The sequence below is a fragment of the Lynx rufus genome, unplaced genomic scaffold (genome assembly GCF_022079265.1).
Source record: "Lynx rufus isolate CCGP_SWC_20201006 ecotype Redwood Valley unplaced genomic scaffold, mLynRuf1.p SCAF_9, whole genome shotgun sequence".
NCBI classification, from domain to species: Eukaryota; Metazoa; Chordata; class Mammalia; order Carnivora; family Felidae; genus Lynx; species Lynx rufus.
Genome location: NW_025814897.1, coordinates 65,644,599 through 65,664,139, shown reverse-complemented (window position 1 = coordinate 65,664,139; position 19,541 = coordinate 65,644,599). Strand labels below are relative to the sequence as shown.

Sequence of the window (19,541 nt, the reverse complement as noted above, 5' to 3'; positions counted from 1 at the left end):
AGGTATATTTTCTATTTTCCATGTCACCACTGGTGACAGGATTAGCAAACTTTCCAATGTTTTTTGAGGGTCCCCTTCCTCTAGCTTCTACTAACATTTTCCTTACTTTCCCTTAAGTCCCTCCTGATAGCCAGTCACTCAGTCCCAAAGTCACTGATTTAGGATTTTGTTTCAACAGCACTCTGTTTCTAGGTACCGAAATCTGTTCAGTTATCTACTGCTATATAACTATCCTGGAATTTTATGGTGTAAAACAACCATTTTATTATGCTCACAGAGTCTGTAGCTTAGGAATTCAGACAGCACTGCAGGGATGGCTGTTCCCTGCTCCATGATGTCTGGGTCCTTGGCTGGAAAGACTTCACGGTGTAGGGTAACTCTAGGGGCTGGTATTACCTAGAGGTGTCTTACTTTACGTGTCTGGGGGTTGATGTTGGCTATTTCTGGAACCTCAGTTGGGACTGTTAGAATACCTATATGTGCCCGCTCTGTGTGGCCTGGGCTTCCTCACAGCATGGGAGACAGGAAGTAGAAGCTGCTGGTTTCTTGAGGCTTGGGCCTGAAAATTGACAGATTCATTTCAGTTGTATTCTATTGGTCAGGCAGTCACAGAGTCCAGATTCAAGAGGAGGGGTCATTTTTATAGGAGGCATGTCAGAGAATTGGGGGACCATATTTTAAAATAATTACAAGTATCTTTAATATGGTTTCCTGAAACTACATTTCTCTCCTTGTTGGCTTTGCATAGTACCTGGTTCTGTTTTGTAAAGCAGTTTCATTTTTACCGGGAGCTATTCCTGTAAGGCATAATTTTTACCTGCCTCAGGGAGGGCTTCTGTCTTGTAACTGCTCTGTACTACTTAGGGGACTTAGGGTCCCCCCCAGAGAAGAGCTCACCAATCTCTTTATGCTTCCCTAGAAATCAGCTGGAAGGCAGGCAGGTGTGCCTTTGGTAGATTCTTAGATGTACTTTTGGAAGTGAAAAGGTGACTCCGGTTCTGCTCTGACCCTACCTACTGTTCTACCTACCCTGACAAGCTGTGATTGATCTCAAGAATCTCTAGAGATGGTGGCTCATATGAAGCCCCACTTGGTGGATGAGGCTGTCCTGGGCCCTGTTGTGGGGGTCCAGCCATTTGAGATGAGGTTGCTTTGGGAACAGGAAGTCCCAAGTTGTGAGAGTTTCCTTGTCCTTTGGCTTTTTATCAGGACCATCCCAGAGTGGGATCTCAGTGGGAGTTATTGAACTGAGCACCTGCTCCGGCCTGGGGAACAAACTTTGGGACTTGCTGACAGGATTCAGGCAGACTTCCTCCCCTTTCTCCTCCCGTGTGACTCAGAGTATGGCCTTGAGGGAATACGGTGAGAATGTCATCTCCAGAGTTGGGGCAGTCACTGCATGGTGGTAGGATCCTGATGTCCACTGAGCCAACAAGGGCCCACCTTCATTGAACAGCCCGAGAATGGTGGATGGCCAACTTCTAGGCAGTTTCATTCAGAAGCAGGCTGGACACTTGTTTGGTAAAGACTAAGCATATTGGAAGCTGGGCTCTGTATAATCTTAATCTGTAAACAGGCTCACTTGATGTGGTCTACAGCCCATCTTGGTACCTCTGGGGCTATTTCCTGGACCCATAGGAACCTTCCCCAACTGGCCCCAACTTGGTTTTCTTCCTGATACTGATACTCTCAGAAGCCCTGTCACCAGAACATGCTGAGTTCAGAAATCTCTTGTCATCAAGGACTAATTAAAGATAGCCTTCCCTCCCAAAGAGTCCTTGGGTACACTTGGCATCCCTCAGCATGACTGCTTACTGCTATATTACTGGAGAATGGCTCAGATCACTAAGCGAAGGGTTAGGTTGTATTCTTATAAAATAATACCAGAGGAAAGGGCACATAGTTTGATAGTTTGCATTTTAACTCTCACTTTCTGTCTATGTACACACCCACACACACACTTTAAATTTAAAACTTTCTTCTTTAAATTTTTTTCTTTAAATTTCTTTTTTTTTAATTTTTCTTTAAATTTCTCTTTCTATACCCTTAGTTCATACTCTTTGTTTCCTACTCACTTGTCTTATATATTTGTCTGTATGTGAGTATTTATGCTCCTCTGCTCCTTTGCATTCTCTCCCCTTTCTTCTCTCTTTCTCCTTTTATCTCTGTAAATGTTGGTTTTGGCCAGTCCCATGCTGCGGTGTTGGCATGCGTGCCTGTGCGGAGAGCAGATCTGGCTGCCTGCTGACAAGGCAGTGGTGTGAGTGTTGCGTTTCACAGTGTCTGCCTTCCCAGGGGCAAACCTGGGATTTTAGAATAAAGAGCAAGAGATGATCAGAGCAGAGTCTTAGATGTCTTTTAGCTGTGTTGTATTTACTTTTATATTTCTTTTATATTCCTGGAGCCATTTATGGTGTTCAAGCACTTTTGAAAAGTACATCATTTTAGCCACACAGCTAGTAGTAAGGATACTTAGAGCAAGTGTTTTTCCTGTTTTATGGATAAAGAATCTGAGGCACAGAGGATTTAGGTGACTTTTCCATGAGTACATCCAGGAAGTGATGGGACTAGGACCAGAGGAAACCCAGGTTTTTAGACTCTTAGTCTGTTATATGATTTTTGCCTTATGGGAGAGGTCTTTGAGAACTGACACCTGCCCTCTGGGCTGCACTGAGTGCTTTGTGTAACTTTTTGTATTGTTCTTCAGGTCATATATCAACAAGAGGGGGAGGCAGGGAAGTCTGTGCCTGTCCTGGGCAGGCAAAAGGAGACCTAAGTTTTAACCATTTATTTTTTATTCATTCATTTAGTCGTTCAACATAAACATTAATTCCTACTAAATTCTAGATGCATTACAAAGAATGGGGGATACGAAGATTAATAAGACTCTGTTACCACCTTCAACTAGGTCCATTCATTGTCTAGTAAGGGAGGCAAGTGAGGAAATAATATAGTCCAATAACATGTTACAAGTACCATAACAGACATTTTTCCAGGCTCAGTGGAGGCATCAAAACATAGCTGTCTCCACCTGGATGAAGGGGGTAGGATCAAGAGAGATTCCAGAGTGCAGCTACAGAGATATGTAAGTGACCAAGCCAGCATTCCAGGCAAAGGAAACAACGTGGGAAGCCTAGAAGCATGAAAAGCAAGGAGTTTGACGTGGGTAGGATACAGGATTGCATGTAAGAAAAGACTGTGAGATGACAAAGGAAAAAATAAATAGGGGAAAGGAGTTTGATGTGGGTAGGATACAGGATTGCATGTAAGAAAAGACTGTGAGATGACAGAGGAAAAATAAATAAGGACCAGATCATGAGGGGCCTTGACATCCATGTCAATGAATTTGCACTTCATTCTGTGGATAGTGGGGAGTGTCAAGCATGAGGAGTTTCCCTTACTAGAAAGATGTCAGAAGATAAGAGGATTGATGAGAACTGGGTTAAGGTTGAAGGCAGAGAGAGAGATTAAGAGATTGTTTCAATAGTCCCGGTGAAAGATCAGATCTGAAAGAAGGAAGTAGCAGCAGTGGGGATGATGAGGAAGGGGACATATCTGAGAGATGTGAAGGATGTAAAATTGGTAGGACTTAGTCATTATGTAGATCTGTGTGTTTGGGGAAGGAGCTGGGTACATATGGTTGAAGGAGCGGGAAACAAAGAACAAATCTGGATCTTTTCTCCCCTCTGTGGAATGAGTTGGAAAACATGAAAGCAGTAAAAGCCAATGGTGGAAGCATAAAGCAGCACAGGGATGAGACTACGTGAGAAGATACTCAGCCCAGGTAGACGAGAGTGAGAACAAAAGGGATTCTCCAGTCTAAGGGCAACCCTTCTAGATGGACATTGGATCCCCATCCCCTTTACTGCTTGCTTAAGGACGTTGCTCCTGAATTTGCCTGCTTTCATCCTGCACCAACAGCTTTTCTCACCACAGTGAGTCTAGTCACCCTACGACATTATTACAGTATTGTTGATTACATTCCCTATGCTGTACTCTTCATCTCTGTGACTTATTTATTTTATAGCTGGAAGGTTGTACCTCTTAATCCCTTTCATCTATTTTGCCCATCCCCCCACCTCCCTCCCTTTTGGCAATGATTAGTTTGTTTTCTGTGTTTAAGGATTTGTTTGTTTAGATTCCATATATAAGTGTAGTCATGTGGTTTTTGTCTTTTTCTATCTTATTTCATTTAGTATAATACCTTATAGTTCATCCCTGCTGTCATAAATGGCAAGATCTCATTCTTTTTTATGGTTTAGTAATACTCCACTGTGTATTGGTATATGTGTGTGTACATCTTCATTATCCAGTCATCTGTTGATAAACACTTAGGTTGCTTTTGTATCTTGGCTATTGTGAGTAATGCTGCAATCAACATAGAAGTGCATACTTCTTTTTGAATTATTGCTTTCATTTTCTTTGGGTAAATACCCAGTAGTGGTATTACTACATCAGATGGCATTTCTATTTATTTTATTTTATTTTATTTTAGAGAGAGAGAGAGAAAGAGAGTGCACTAGCGGGGAAGGGGGGCAGAGAGAGAGAAAGAGAAGCCCAAGCAGACTCCACACTGAATGCAGAGCCTGATGCAGGGCTTAATCCCATGACCCTGGGGTTATTACCCAAGCCAAAATCAAGAATCAGGCACTCAACCAACTGAACTACCCATGCGCCCTTCTATTTTTATTTATTTATTTTTATTTATTTATTTTTTAATGTTTTATTTATTTTTGAGACAGAGACAGAGCAGGAACGGGGGAGGGTCAGAGAGAGAGGGAGACACAGAATCTGAAGCAGGCTCCAGGCTCTGAGCTGTCAGCACGGAGCCCAACGCGGGGCTTGAACTTACGGACCGTGAGATCATGACCTGAGCCGAAGTCGGACGCTTAACCAACTGAGCCACCCAGGCGCCCCTATTTTTGATCTCTTGAGGAACCTTGATACTGTTCTCCACAGTAGTTGTACCAATATACATTCCAACCAAAAGTATACAAGGGTTCCCTTTTTTCCATATGCTCGCCAGTGCTTGTTATTTCTTGTCTTTGTGATACTAGCCACTTTGGGGGGGCAAAGACTGATGGAAGCTGTTTCTATTCTTGGGATTACAGAACTAGCTCCATTTGTAGGGAGTGCTCAGAGGAGATTCTCAGAAGAGTGCCAGAGCCCCTAGTAAAGAGAATGAGATCCAAACATCAAGACCATGGAGATCCAAGACCAAGACCATCGAGACCAACAACTGCTCTATGGGGAAGTGGAGGAGAGGCACAGGGATGGAAGGTCCAGGGCAGTGGTTTTGCACTGGGATAGGGCAGGCCAATTATACACAAGGCTGGCCTTTCCCACCTGCATCATTTTACTGTTGCATTGTAGCAAACCACCCGAAAACGTAGTGGTTTAGAACAGTTTATTCTCACGTTTCTGTGCATTTACTGGGCAGTCCCTCCACTGGTTTCCTCTGGAGTCACTCATGTAGCCAAGTTCACTTGGATCCAAGATGACCTCACTCACGTGTTAGACTCACGTGTCAGGCTCACACTGAGGCGGGCTGTCGGCTGCAGGGGCCTCAGTTGCGCTCCTCTTGTCCTCTAAAAGACTAGACTGGCTTCCTTACATGACATTCTCAGGGTAGCATTCTAGGTATATAAAGGGGGCTTCTGCAAGGCCTCTTGAGACCTCAGGTTTGGAACTTCACTTAATTTCTACTCTATTCTTTTGGTCAAAGCATATCACAAGATCAACCTAGATTTAAGGGGCAGAAAAATAGAATCCACCTTTTGATAGCATGAGCTGCAAAAGATTTACAGCCATTTTTAATTTACTTCCCTCCCCTTTCACCCCAGATGTTTAGAATCTAAGAACAAAGGTAAGCTCTTTGAAAAAGTTTGCCAACCAATTGTTCTGAGTGCTGAGCCCCTCATTAATATTAGTTATTATCAGGCTAAGATTGATTGCTATGTGTTAGCCACTGAGCTCAACACTTGACATATATTGTCTCTATTCCTTACAATAATCCCCAGAGATGTGTGCTTTTTTAACTTCCATTTTACAGATCAAGATACTAAGGTTTAAAGAGTTGAAGTTATTTGCTGAAAGTCATGTAACTTGGTAGTGGCTATGCTGAAATGTGAACCCTAAGGCTTTCTAATGTTCTTCCTCTCTGTTGAGAACAACTGGCCTAGCATAACCATTAAGTGAAAAACTTAATACCAACGATAATTACAGTCATAGTGAGTTACAGTGTACGATATCAGCACACGTCCATACTCTCATTTGCCCATTATGACAACCCAATGACGTAGTTGGATCGGTTTTGAGGGATTGAAACTGGAAGCTCAGAGTGAGCGGCTTTGCCCAAGGTCACATTCCTAAAAAGGTAGAATTAGAAACAGGGAGAGTTAAGTGAGAATGGCATGAAGGCAAGGGCTTATCTATATTGTTTACAAATTTATTCCTAGAACCCTGGAGTGAGTGATGAACCTGGAGATGCCTGGGCTCCAGGCCCCTTTTTTCATCCCAAGCTGATACAGCACTTGGGGCCTGGCCTGTGTGGGAGGCTGTGCAAGGAATACCTGTAGCTCTCTGGCCACAGCTCAGCAATGATACAGAGACCAGGACCTTTAAAGGCAAGGGTCAGTCTCTTCTCTATTTGATGATTCATGCAAGGAGGGAAACTAAACTTTAGTTACAGCAGGGTAGGCATTTAGGCATTGAGAGAATTTCTTGCTTTGTGGAGATTTCTCCATGCTGGAACTACTACGGGAAGTTAGGGAGCCATTTGTTGTGAAATCATGCTGGAATCAGACCAGAGATCCTTACCCTATTTCTTTCCCACCTGTGGGAACTGTGCCACACACATCTACTCCTCATAAGTACAGTGGCTTCATGGCCTGATGACTTCTCATCTTGGGAGTTTGAGGAGACGCATCTCTAAGGGAGCATATCAAAATGTCTGGAGCAATGAGGCATAATCAAAAGGCTTCCTAAGAGATTCTGAGTCTCATTAGATGCCTGTCATCTCCCACTAGATTTTAAACTTCATAAGGACATGAATTTTTGTCTCTTTTGTTTATTCTTTTTTTTTAACGTTTTATTTATTTTTGAGACAGGGAGAGACAGAGCATGAACAGAGGAGGGTCAGAGAGAGGGAGACACAGAATCTGAAGCAGGCTCCAGGCTCTGAGCTGTCAGCACAGAGCCTGACGCGGTGCTCGAACTCACGGACCGCGAGATCATGACCTGAGCCGAAGTCGGCCGCTTAACCGACTGAGCCACCCAGGCGCCCCTTTTATTTATTCTTATATCTAGCACCTAGAGCAGAGCCTGGTCCATAGTAGATGCTCACTAAGTATTTGTTGAATGAAAAAACACAAATTAAAGTTGTTTTCTATTCAAGGCATCTTCTCCCACCTCCAATTGAGAATAGCTGAAACAGAATCCTTTGTGTAGTCCAGACTTTACTGGCTTACAGGGCTGGACTGATGGCCTTCTGTATCCATGGTTCTGTGAAATAAATGAGGGACTTCAGGCCTCCCTCGATTGTGAGTAGGTTGGGATCTCCCCAGGCTCAAGCTTGGCACATTGCCCTGCTGCTGCCTACTCTAGGGAGCGCTGAGGCTTATTCTTTTCACACGTCCTTACTGAGCAGAGTCTCTTTGGTCATTGGCTTGGCTGGGCACTGAATTTCTCTCATCTGTGCCCATGTACACGTGGGATGGCTCTTGTTTGACTTGCCCTTTTAAAAACAACTTAAGCATGTTGAGGTTTCCTGTTGATCGGGGGCAGCCAGAGGCTATGACCCAACAGGGAATTGTCGGCCAATCCCTGACTCACCCAAGCTACGGTTTTCTGTGTGTGAGCAAGCAGTGACAGCAGGCTGGCTTGAGGGCAGCTGGCTGCCTTCCTGTGGATGGCATGGGACTCTGGAGCCTGTGAGGCTACTGCCCGGCTTTAAGGCCCATGGTGTTAGGGTCAGGTAGGCCTTTGTAGCATGTGGCGTTGGCAAAAACCCTGCTGTCATTGAACTAAAATTGTTTGAGAAGAAGGCTGGAAGTTGACAGTGAACTAAAAAGATAGTCCTCTCATGGTTCTTGTCAATAAGCTCACCTTTACCTTTTTGTTTCTTTATTTGTCCTTCATTCCCTGAGCACCTTACAGATACTGAGGATGTGTCCTTCCACCTGGAAGAAATCGTGGTCTAGTAGGGGAGAGGTCTAGAGGTCTTGAGGGGGAAGAGGTCCCTGATCCTTATAAATGCACTGTTTGAGACAGGGCTGTGCCCAGTGCTGTGAGGGTTCCTGCCGAGTTATGTCCTGGAGCCTAGGCAGTTGACAAAGATGGCAGAGGCCACTGCTTCGTCTTCAGAGGGGGCCACATCATATACCGTAAATTCCTGTCCTGGCTTCCCTCCTCACTAGCTGAGGGGCCTTGGATGAGATATTTAGCCTTTCTGGGCTTCAGTGTTTTTCATTTGTAAAATGAAGATAATAATAAACAATAATTATTATATAGAGTTTTTGTGAAGACTAAATGAGTTAACAGTATGTATTATTTAGAACTATTCCTCATATCTGATAAGATCTATGTGTGGATTTAGAGCTAGAAGTGGCCAGTGCTTGTTTGAAGGGATGCCACCGCTGGAAGGTAGAGCTGCCTGAGGAGCTGGACTCCTTTCCCCATGGGCGTCCTCACTGACAGGGCCAAGAGGACTCTTTCTTGAGAGACCCTTCTGATCCTTTTGAGACCTTCAGAGATCTGAATTCTGGTCAGGACTCAAGCTGAGCTGCATATGTTGTGGTGGTAACAGAAGTCTCAGGGGAGACAGGGCTTTGTTAAAGAGACAGATCAAAGCGCTTGGGTGTATATTTGGGGCAGTGCAGGAAGTAGTGTGCTGGAGATGCTTTCTAGCAGCTCCTAAGAACTGATCACTAGCATTTCTTCCCAATGTCACATTCAGTGAGGTCATGTTGGTAGCTTAAAATCAGCCACAATAGGAATATTTATACCATGGAAGTTGGCAAACATTACAGATCTGTGCTTTGTCTTTCAGAGGGCCGATTGCTAAATATTTTGCAGACACCACTGGCCTTACTGTGCTCTAGTTGGCAGATGTAGATTCTGGGGATCCTCTCACCTGACACAGAGCTGGCTTCTGCTCCAGATGGTACTCAGGGTCTCTGGGCTTGAACTGGGCAGAGAGACCCATTGAGTTTGGCCTGCTGTGGATAAGGAGCTGTTCCTTTCCTTGAGGATGGCTTTGGGGGTGTATTACTTGAATAGAGTACTTTGAGCTTGAACGTCCTGTAGGAAAGAGTTACTTAGCTCTCTACAAATGTAACACCATACCTCTGGTTGTCGGGCCACTCACTGCCATTTTCTCTTCTTTTCCTTTTGTTTTTGTTTTTGTTTTTGTTGGTTTTAGGTCTCAGTCAGTCTCTCCACCTCCAGTTCTCTCCCCACCAAGGAGTCCCATCTACCCATTCAGTGATAGTGAAACGTCAGCCTGCAGGTACCCAAGCCGCTCCAACTCCCGGCTGCTCCTCAAGGACTGGCACCCCCGTGATCTTTCACCCCCAAATCCTCAAGCTCACTCCCCAGACACTTCACCACCCATCTGTCCTCTCAAGGCCACCAACTTCAGTTATTTGGACAGAAGCCCTTCAGTGTGCAAGAGAGAGGACCAGAAGGAGAATGTCCAAGGGGCATCCCAGGATGTAGAGGGAGTAGCTGCTTGCCTCCCCCTTGCCCAAAGCACCCCATCCCTGGGGCCGGGAACCGGCTCACGGAGCTCCTTTCTGAACCGCACTGGCAACCGTGCCCATAGCCTGGGCATCCGGGAGAAGATCTCAGCATGGGAGGGTCGCCGAGAGGCTTCGCCCAGGATGAGCATGTGTGGGGAGAAGCGGGAGGGCTCTGGGGGCGAGTGGGCGGTCAGTGAAGGCTGTCCCAGCGTGGCGCCATCCCCCTGCAGCTCAGAAAAAACCTTCGATTTCAAGGGCCTCCGGAGGATGAGCAGGACCTTCTCAGAGTGTTCCTACCCTGAGACCGAGGAGGAGGGAGAGGCGCTCCCTGTCCGGGACTCTTTCTACCGTCTAGAGAGACGGGCAGGCCGGAGTGAGCCCAGTGCCTTCCTCAGGGGGCATGGCAGTAGGAAAGAGAGCTCAGCAGTGCTGAGTCGGATCCAGAAAATTGAACAGGCCCTGAAGGAGCAGCCAGGCCGGGGACTCCCCCAGCTCCCCAGCAGCTGCTACAGTGTAGACCGAGGGAAAAGGAAGACTGGGACCTTGGGAACCTTGGAGGAACTGACAGGGAGCACGAGTGTGAGCACTGGCAACCGGGCAGGAGGAGTGGCTGGAGTTGGGGGGGAGGCAGGCCCACCCCTGGAGAGAGAAGGCAGTAGCTCCACTAAGCCAGGGACCCCGGGAAATAGCCTGAGCTCCCAGCTGCTGCCATCAAAGAGCTCCCTTGATCCCGCTGTGAACCCTGTTCCCAAACCCAAGCGCACCTTTGAATATGAGGCTGACAAGAATCCCAAGAGTAAGCCAAGCAATGGTCTACCTCCTTCGCCCACACCTGCTGCTCCACCCCCCCTGCCCTCCACCCCAGCCCCACCAGTCACCCGGAGACCCAAGAAGGACACGCGTGGTCACCGCAAGTCCCAGAGCAGGTAACGAATGTTCCTCCAGTGTCTTCACAGCCGGGTACTGTGGCTTTCTTTTCGATGGAAGATGTGAAAGCAGACTGTAGTTGTGGGTCACAGTCAGAAGTGCTTCATGGATCCTGAAGCAGTGAGTAATTGTCAGGTGGTGACATCAATTAGGTGAAAAAGAAATTGTTCTGCTCTTGCAGGATAAGGATACATAAACGTGAGTGGGAGGATGAAAACGCTTCTTCCAAATGCTGTCTACTGAAGGTGTGGGCTGGATTTGGCCTTGGGGGGAGAGTTGGGCTATGTCTTGAGCCCTGTTGGAACTGCCTTGGTCCTTGTGGGAAAGGTAGGACCACCTTACTTTTAGATAGAATGGGCAGTCCTTTGAGGAACGTAGGATCTTAGTCTCATGACTACCTGAAATGCCAGCATTAGAAACTTATTTCCTTGAGGGAATCATTATCTTAATACTGCATGTTGCCATTAACATAGTAGCATCAATACATTTAAGATGATTTTCTCTCTCCTGAGGGCTGCCTGGCCATTTAGGGATCCTGGGCCTTTAGGAAGAGGAGATCCTTGGATTGTGAAAGGGGAGACTGATTGAAAATGTGTCAAAGAATATTTTACTGGTTTTTTGGCCATGTTCAAAAATGGCCTGTCCTGACACTGTCATTAGCTTCCTGCTCAGTCTCAGCATTCTTGACCCTGGACTACCTGGGCTGTCTCCACAATTATAAGTGACTGACTGGGCACTGGAGCTGCTAGGGTTGTGAAAGTTGACAGACACCTTATTCTCTGAATTGGGGTAGGCGGGAGCCCGCCTCCTTAGAAAGGCCTATCTCTTTCTCCCTCACTGCCTTTCTCTTCTAACCCAAAGTCAGATGGCATTTGGGCTTATTTTACTTCTCAGGGTTCTTCAGTTGGGTCTAATACTTCAGGCTACACCCAGCATATCATTCAGGGATACCATCATATAGATAACTGCTCAGCCATGAGAGGAAGACATCAGAAAGTTTCAGGTGCATGGGCCAGAAGAGCCCTGGGCTAAGGGTAATCCTATGTTTTGGCTTACCCCAACATGCTTACTGGCTCTCAAGACTTTAACAGCCTGCCAGGAGTGTTTGCTTTGTTCTGATTTATCCATTTCTATAAATACCCATCTAGAGCCTGCCATGCACTAAACCTTGTACTGGATAAGGGGACACAGGGTCAAATAAGATACGGTTCTTCTATTCTTCCATTCTTGATGTGGTACAGGAGGTAGATCACAGATAAATCCTAGATGCTCTATGTGACACGATCCATGTCAGTGTAGGATGCTACAGAGACCCAGAGGAAGAGGCAGCTAAATTAGACAGGGGAGTGCGGGAAGCCTCCTTGTAGAGGGAGTTGTTGAGCTAAATTTAGAAGAACAAAAAAGCAGTTAGCTAGGTGGAAAAGGGGATGTGGGAGAGTATATCAGCCCGAAGGTTTAACACATACTCCTGTACATGTTACATTTATATATAATATATACACACACATATACCATATATGGTGGAGTCACTTCACATAATAATTAACATAGCAAATTAAAAAATCTGTGCTCTTGGAAAAAAAGAGAGACCATTCAAAAAGTATAAGTTCTTTTATTTGCCTATTCACACAGTGGCATATTCCCTGGAGGAGCATGAGATGGTAAGTTTGTTTCGGTTGTGTCAGGCATGATTCTTATATTTAACAATTTTTTATTTAAAAAATATCAACCAAGTATTTCTTTTGGTATTCAACCAAAAAAAAAAAAAAAGAAAGAAATCTGTTAAAAATAAATCTGTGGAGAAACTGACTATATTAGTCTTAATTAAAGACAGTGTGTGTTGGTCTTCAATGTGGTATCTTCCTGAGGGATTTTCAAGGGTAATTTGGCTGAACATGATTTGTATATCTGTATATTTGAGAACTATCTGCAAAAGATGTTGACCTCACAGTATATATGTTAATGAAAGCTTGATCTCAGACGGCCAGTATCTGTGAGCCAACATTCAGGAACTACTGCACTTAATCATTGGATATTTAACTGGGTCAGAAGTCTAGGTCAGAGACAGACTTGGGAGCCATCATAGTAGGAATGGTAGATATAGCAATGGCCATCAGTATTTGGCTCCCAGAGAGCACAGAGTGAGAGAAAGAATCCTGAAGACAGAACTCTGAGAGACTCTGGCATTTAAAAGGCAAGTGGAAAAGGTATATCCCTCACATGAACCTGAAAACTAATTGCCAAAGAAGCTGTTGACTGTGTCATGGAGGTGAAGGGACGAGGGTGCTGGTGTAGAGTGTTCAGCTGTGTCAAGTGCTACAGAATAGCTAGGCAAGCTGAGAACAGAATGTGGCTTTTAGGACACCTTTAGTCCTTGACTTGCACCCCAAGACTCTGAGAAGTTGTTCATTAAACAAGAGAGAAAGGCTGAAATATCTAATGGTAACCAAAAGAAGAGGGAGGTGTTAATTAATGGGAGGAGGTCTTCAGTCAGTATCTTTCCTTTCTCTCCCCCCGCCCCCCTCAGGAGTCTGCTGGGACCTGCCTTGGAGAGGGAGAGGACGCAGCTAGGGTCAAGTCTTAGATAACGGAGGAGAGGAGTAGAGAGTACTGTGGGCTCAAGCTGTCTGAGGAGCTAACAAGCCGTGGTTTTGAAATTCTGTAGTAGAGGCGATGGCTATTTGCAGTATGGAAAGGAGCAGCTGACTAGCTCAAGGGAAGCTGGGTCTTGGAAGTAGCTTCTGGCTGCAAATTGCCCTCCTTGTTCCACCTCAAAAGTGGTATGATTTGTTTGGAGGTCTCAGCCCTTCCTCTTCTAACGATGCACCTATCACCACTTGATTCCCTGACCCCCAAACAGCCCTGGGCATCACCCATCCACTGTTGAGCCCTTACTACCTGTTCAGAGCAGGAGCGCTTGCTAGGATGCGAGCATAATGGAGGCTCCAGAGGCTGAACAGGCACTCCATTCTGTAGTACTGGCAGATACTTTGCAAGGATGATAGGCTCCGGGGCTTGGAGGCCCAGGTTAAAAGCTCAGACCCTGGAGTCAGACAGCCTCGGTGAGTCCGGCCACTTGTCACTTCATCTCCCTGAGCCTCCATCTCCTCATTCATAAAATGGCACAATAGCTAGTAGCAGCATTGTGAAGATTAATGAGGTCCATGTGCAAGGTGTTTGACATAGCATCTGACACATCGCACCCTTTTTAGCTGTGGGATTTGTTACTGGTATGATTAGCAGGCACCGAGGCTGGGGTCTCTCAGACCATTTATCTCCTCATTTGAATGGTAAGTTTGCATCCACCTTGATACATTGCTTGGTAGCTGGTTTGTGAGGAGGACCTCTGGTCTTTGCTGTTGCCCATGGCCATTCCCCCAATGAGGCGGTTGGAATCTAGTTCTGCTGAAATGACCCATGCTCTTGTTATCCACAGAAAATCCTTTGAGTTTGAGGATGCATCCAGTCTCCAGTCCCTGTACCCCTCTTCTCCCACTGAGAATGGTACTGAGAGCCAACCCAAGTTTGGATCCAAAAGCACTTTAGAAGAAAATGCCTATGAAGATATTGTGGGTAAGCTGTGGTAGAGGTGGTGGGCTGGCTTATCTCTGGGGGCTGCAGAACAGGAACAGGAGGGACACTCCCAGGTTTCACTTCATTCACTGGGGGCAGACATGGCCCAGCTTCTGGAACTTCTCAAGAAAATGGGCATCAGGGGAAGCATCTTGGAAAAGACTGAGCAGCTAAGAGATTAAAGCCTGACCTTGAATGAACTGAAACTGAAAGGGCTTCTGGGACCACAGTAAGGGGAAAACCATATCATTCCTTTTATTTTCAGAAGGCTTCCTTAGCTGTGTGTCCTTCCTTAGCTGTGTAATCTTAGGCAAATCACGTTTCTGAGGCCTGTTTCCTCTTATAAAGTGATGATGATGATACGTTAATAACAACAACAACAATAATAATAATAATAATAATACCTCAAAGGATTATTGTTAGGATTCAATGAGATAAAATGTATATCAGAGTACCTAGCACAGTGCCTGGTCCTTAATATGTATCTCTTCTACTTTCTCTTAAAGTAAATGGTGTCAAGAAAGCATCTGGGATTTTATTCTGCTTGCATCCTAACAAGTTTAGCCTTCCCTGGCTTCACAGATGCTGGCCGAAGACACAAGACTCTTGGATCACAGTCAAAGGACATTATTACTCATGGCACAGCAGGCAGCACATGGGTCCCCTTGCTCCCAGGTCCCATGAGGCAGTGTGGAGGAGGTCCAGGTTGAAACTGCACTTACAAGTGGGTCTGTGTGCCAAGAGGAACTTCAGGCTGAAGGAATCCCAGTCTTTCCAGGGGGTGGCTAGCAAACATGCCCAACCTTTGCCCCACAAGGAGGTCTTGTTTTTATTATTCTGGCCAGGAAACAAACCTGCCTCTGCCCTGGAGGAAGACACTATCTCTACCTTCTGAGGTTGTTTGCTATACATCTTTGAAAAGACAGTCTGGATGGGTCCTTCCCCTTGCTAAAAAGTCAGAAATGTAAAATACCATGGAGAATTGTCCTTCAACAACTGGGAGGACTTGGTGTTGGCAAACTTGTGTTCCAGGGTCAACAAAAAACCGGTAGTCTAGGCTGCGTTGGGTTTATTTTGGGCTTTCATTTGAATCCTGGTCTCATTCTCTTTAGTGGGGCTTCAGTTTTGTTGGAGTAAAGTATGTGTGAGTGTCACTCAAGAGAAGCAGTGTGCTTGTGCACTTGACCCCTCCTCTCTCATCTCTGGCTCTGTCTCATCTCTGTGTTAGGCCTTGAGGCTGGAGACCCTTGAAAGTTCTTAGTTAACATATTAGAGAGAAAAACGGCCCTAATGGAGAACCCTCCAGATTCTCCTAAGACTAGAGAATCTTAGGAAGAGGGGATCGTCTATTCCCTCATTTGATCTTTGCCACCAGTTTCATAGTTTTCTCCTGATAACTTGCTGGGCCAGCATTTCTGGGGAAATAGCAGCAGTGCTTGGATCCACATAGGCACTGCTTCCCCAGGAGCAGAATATATAGTATATAGCCATCCAAAATTAGGTCATAACAGGAATACTATGGGATTGAGGTCCCTAGAATAGCAAAAGGGTTTAGGGAGGGAGGCCTTTTCTCTTAACCCTGGGAAAAAGCATTGTACATATAGTCACCCAGAGTTGAGGTCAAGACCTGTGGGGATCAGCTCCATATCCCCATCTTCCTCCCCACTCCAGTTTCAGGATACATTTCTGTTTCCTCTAGCTTAGAAGAAACCAGAATGTGTTATTGCTGCCCAGCGCCCTCCAGAGCACCCAGTGTGGCTGCTGCAGTGGGCCAAGGAGGCTATGGTTCTTAACCCCACTCCCCCAGTAGACCAGGCACTGCCCACACTGTGATCCTCTTCTCTGAGAAGGCTTTGCAGCCCTTCTGTGCTGTCCTGTCATTTCAGGCGGGGAAATGTTTTGTATCAGCTGAACTGAAATAAGAGAAAGGGATGCTTCAACCATCTCTCCCTGTGCAGAGTTCCATGATCCAAGGCTCTGTCTGGGCTTGTTTGGGGACCATATCTGGTGGTACAGGGGGAGATGAGAATCTGAGGGGCACTGTCCTAGGAAACAGAACTGTTCTCTGGGCCTTCTTAGGTCAGGTTAGGGAGAAGAGGGAGAGAGAGGCAAGTATGTCTGGGTCTCAGTCTCTTCACTTAGTAGAGGGGACTTACTGCCACTTTGGGATGTTGTATGAGGAGGCAAAGAAATATAAGAGCAGCTTGGATGCTTCTTGAATGTGTGAGTTAGAGCTGGGGGTAAGGGCTGGTATGGGATGAGGTTGGAATTAGGGTGTATTCCTTAGCTGCTCACCTGGCTTCTGGATCTTTGGAGCATTATGCAGAGAGTACGGGAGGAGTACTCAGGAAAGTGTTAGAGGGAAGGCAGGGGAGTGACCCAGACACCTGGGTTTTGCTTCTGCTTTGTGGGGTGTGGGTGTAGTTAGTTCAGTGCCCTGGATATGGCTTCCTCCTTTGTATCCCCCACAACAGTGCTGTCTGAATTTCTAGACTTGACCAGGGAGGCTAGAGGGAAGTACAAGAGAGAATATCTCTCTCAGATTCTGGTTGATTTATCCCCTTCTCCTTCCCGGGAGACAGGCCCAAGAATTTGGACTCCCCCAGAGGCTTCACCAGGGCCTTTGTTGCTGAACTCTGAATGTCAGTTTCACTTTTGCCTGGGATTGACCAGTGCCTAGGACTTCCCAGGAGCCTTCTCTCTGTTCTTGGCCCAGCCTGTGCTCTATGAGGTTAAGGTCGTTTCTGGTTCTGTTTGGATTAACGAACTCTTATGTTGCCTTGCTTGCACAGTGACAGACAAAGCTTTGTTTTGGGTGTGTGATAATGGGGCCGGCGGGGGGCAGGGAGCACCCACGTTAAATCTCCATCTTGGGGACCAGTTTATTGGATTGGAGTTTCTGGTCTGTTAGAGGTTGAGTATCAGTTGGCCCAGAAACTAACATGTCTTCTCTGTAAGCAGTGGACTTGAATGAGGGGCCTCAGGGAATTTGCTGGCCTCCTGCCCACACCAGGCATGATGCCTGGGGACCTGTGGTGGGATATTCCAAAACAGGCTGAGGTTTATCCTGCTAATTTGCAATAGAGGGGTTCAAAAATAAAGTTACTGTCTTTTTGCTTTCTGGGGCTGTTAATTCTCGCCTGTGCAATTTGACATCTGCCCTTGAAGATGCTGCTATTCTACAAAGCCTTATAATCATTTGCATTTTGAGCCTGACACTTAAAAATGCACCCAAGGAAGCAGCTTGTTAGGGAGTTATGTGGAGTGGCCTCGGCGCCTGACCAGGGAGCCTGGACTGCATTCCTGCAGAGGTTCCCACTCCCATCAGCTAGTTGGGCTTGAGGGAGAGTTTCCAGGAACTTGAACGGGATGGGAGCTGGGGACAGAGCCAGTTAGCCTGACTGCAAAGCGTTTTGAACCTCTGTTCTTTCTGCCTTCTTCTCTTATTTGTCCCCAGGCAGGAAGGTAGTAAGGAACATAGGACACCTAACAGCATTGAGGCTGCAACCCAGAGTGTGTTGTGGGGGATTTGGGCCTTTATCCTGGCCCTCTCTCCACCTTGGGAAGGAGGGGAAGAAGCTGAGAACCAGGAGAAACAGCTGGTTCAAACCGGGAGAGGTTTTGACAGGGAAGCTGTAGACTGGGCCCTAATCAGGGTGTGGTCAGGAAGCTTAGGATTGTGTTGGGAGAAATTCTCAGTGCCTGTGCATATTCACACACATTTTGTCCCTAACTGGGTCTTCCAGTGTGTGTGTGTGTGTGTGTGTGTGTGTGTGTGTGTGTGTGTGTGTGTGTTGAGTGAGTGCTGTTTGGTACATGTGGTTAATGACCAAAGTTGCTGTGGGGAGAAATGGGGACAGGGCTGGGTGGGTGGGGTGGGTTTCTTCCTTTGAGAGGATCAGTGTGATAAGTTTGGTCTCTGACAAGCCCCTTTGAAACAGTGCAAAGCAGAAATTCTTGGCGATGCCCTTGTTCCATATCTCATCAGCAAAGCTGGGAAGAGCTGAGACCTCTGGCTTCCCCAGCTGGGCTTGATGTGATGGGGCTGCTCAGGTCCAGGCTTCTGGGGAAGAGGGCCTACCTCTTTTCCCACTCCTAGGGCATTGTGGTGTGGACCACCCTTGAGGAAGCTGTGTGAGTGGGAATGCAGGTAAAAGTCTGGTGTCTACCAGGCTTCCTGTCTCCCACCCATGCCCCTGCTAAATCTTTCCCATACTCACTCAGCTGTAGCTTCTCCAGCCTTGCTGTTGTCTTGTTTCCCCAGAGGGAGTTCGGAGCCCTTTTCCCCAACCCTCCTCCTCTCCCAATTCTGAGCCATTGCTTCAGGGTTAATTTTCTCTTGGCAGGTTCAGGTGTGGTTCTACTCAGGGCCTGCTTGGTCTCTGCATATTCCCATCCCCTGGGCACCCTTAGTCCCTGGAAAAAATGACTGGGGGTATGTCCCCTGAGACAGTTCCAAAACAGTGGCCAGAAACAGTCTTGGAAGTCAAGAGTAGCAGGTGAACTAGGGCTGTGAAGGCCCAGCTAAGGGTGGGGAGGCAGGGCTTGGGCCAGCAGTCATTTCCTGGAGAAGGGATTAGTGGCCTGCTTATATCAGAGAGGATTTTAAGCATTGCTGAAGAAGAAAGAAGCTGGTGTTAAGGCTGGGAAGACAGGAGGGGCATTGAGGCTTTCCTGAAATTTTGTTTCCAGAGGCAGTACTAGTATTGAGACCCTGGTGTTCCCAACTGTTTTCTTGTCACTGATGTGTATCAACATTGTACTTCTATTACTTCCCTGGACCTCAGTCCCTTATATCTATTTCTGAGAGCTTTGGATTTTATATCAGTTTTCAAGGCTCTGATTCTTGGGGAAGAAAGAAGGAAGAGAAGGAAGGTGAGAGGGAGAAGAAAGGAATGAGGGAAGGATGGAGGAAAGAGGGTTTGTGTTGGGAGTCATGTCATGGCACTCAGAATCTATTAGGAAGTTTAGAAACATCTGTCTAAAGCAGTTGTTCTTAATGGGGCAGGGGAGTAATTTCAACCATCCACCCATCCTTCCTTCCTTCCTTCCTTCCCTCCCTCCCTCCCTCCCTCCCTCCTTCGTTCCATACATTCATCCATCCATTCACCCATCCGTGCATTTATCCATCTGCTCAGGGGACATTTGAGAGTGTCTGGAGACATTTCTGGTTATTACAACAGAGGTGGTGCTACTGTCATCTAGTGGATTGAGGCCAGGGTTGCTGCTGAACATCCTACAAATGCACAGGAAAGGCTACCACTCCAACAAGAATTTCCCAGCCCCAAATGTCAGTAGTTT

The 19,541-nt window shown here is 46.5% G+C and overlaps 1 protein-coding gene across 1 annotated transcript in view; it reads left to right on the top strand.

Moving 5' to 3' along the window:
* The window catches only part of DENND2B (DENN domain containing 2B), a 108,745-nt gene that overhangs the window by 64,984 nt on the left and 24,220 nt on the right, over positions 1 to 19,541 (top strand). The window contains exons 3-4 of the mRNA XM_047072147.1: positions 9,422 to 10,666; positions 14,104 to 14,240. Of these exons, the coding sequence (XP_046928103.1) occupies positions 9,422 to 10,666; positions 14,104 to 14,240 (1,382 nt within the window). The remainder of the gene's footprint in view (positions 1 to 9,421; positions 10,667 to 14,103; positions 14,241 to 19,541) is intronic.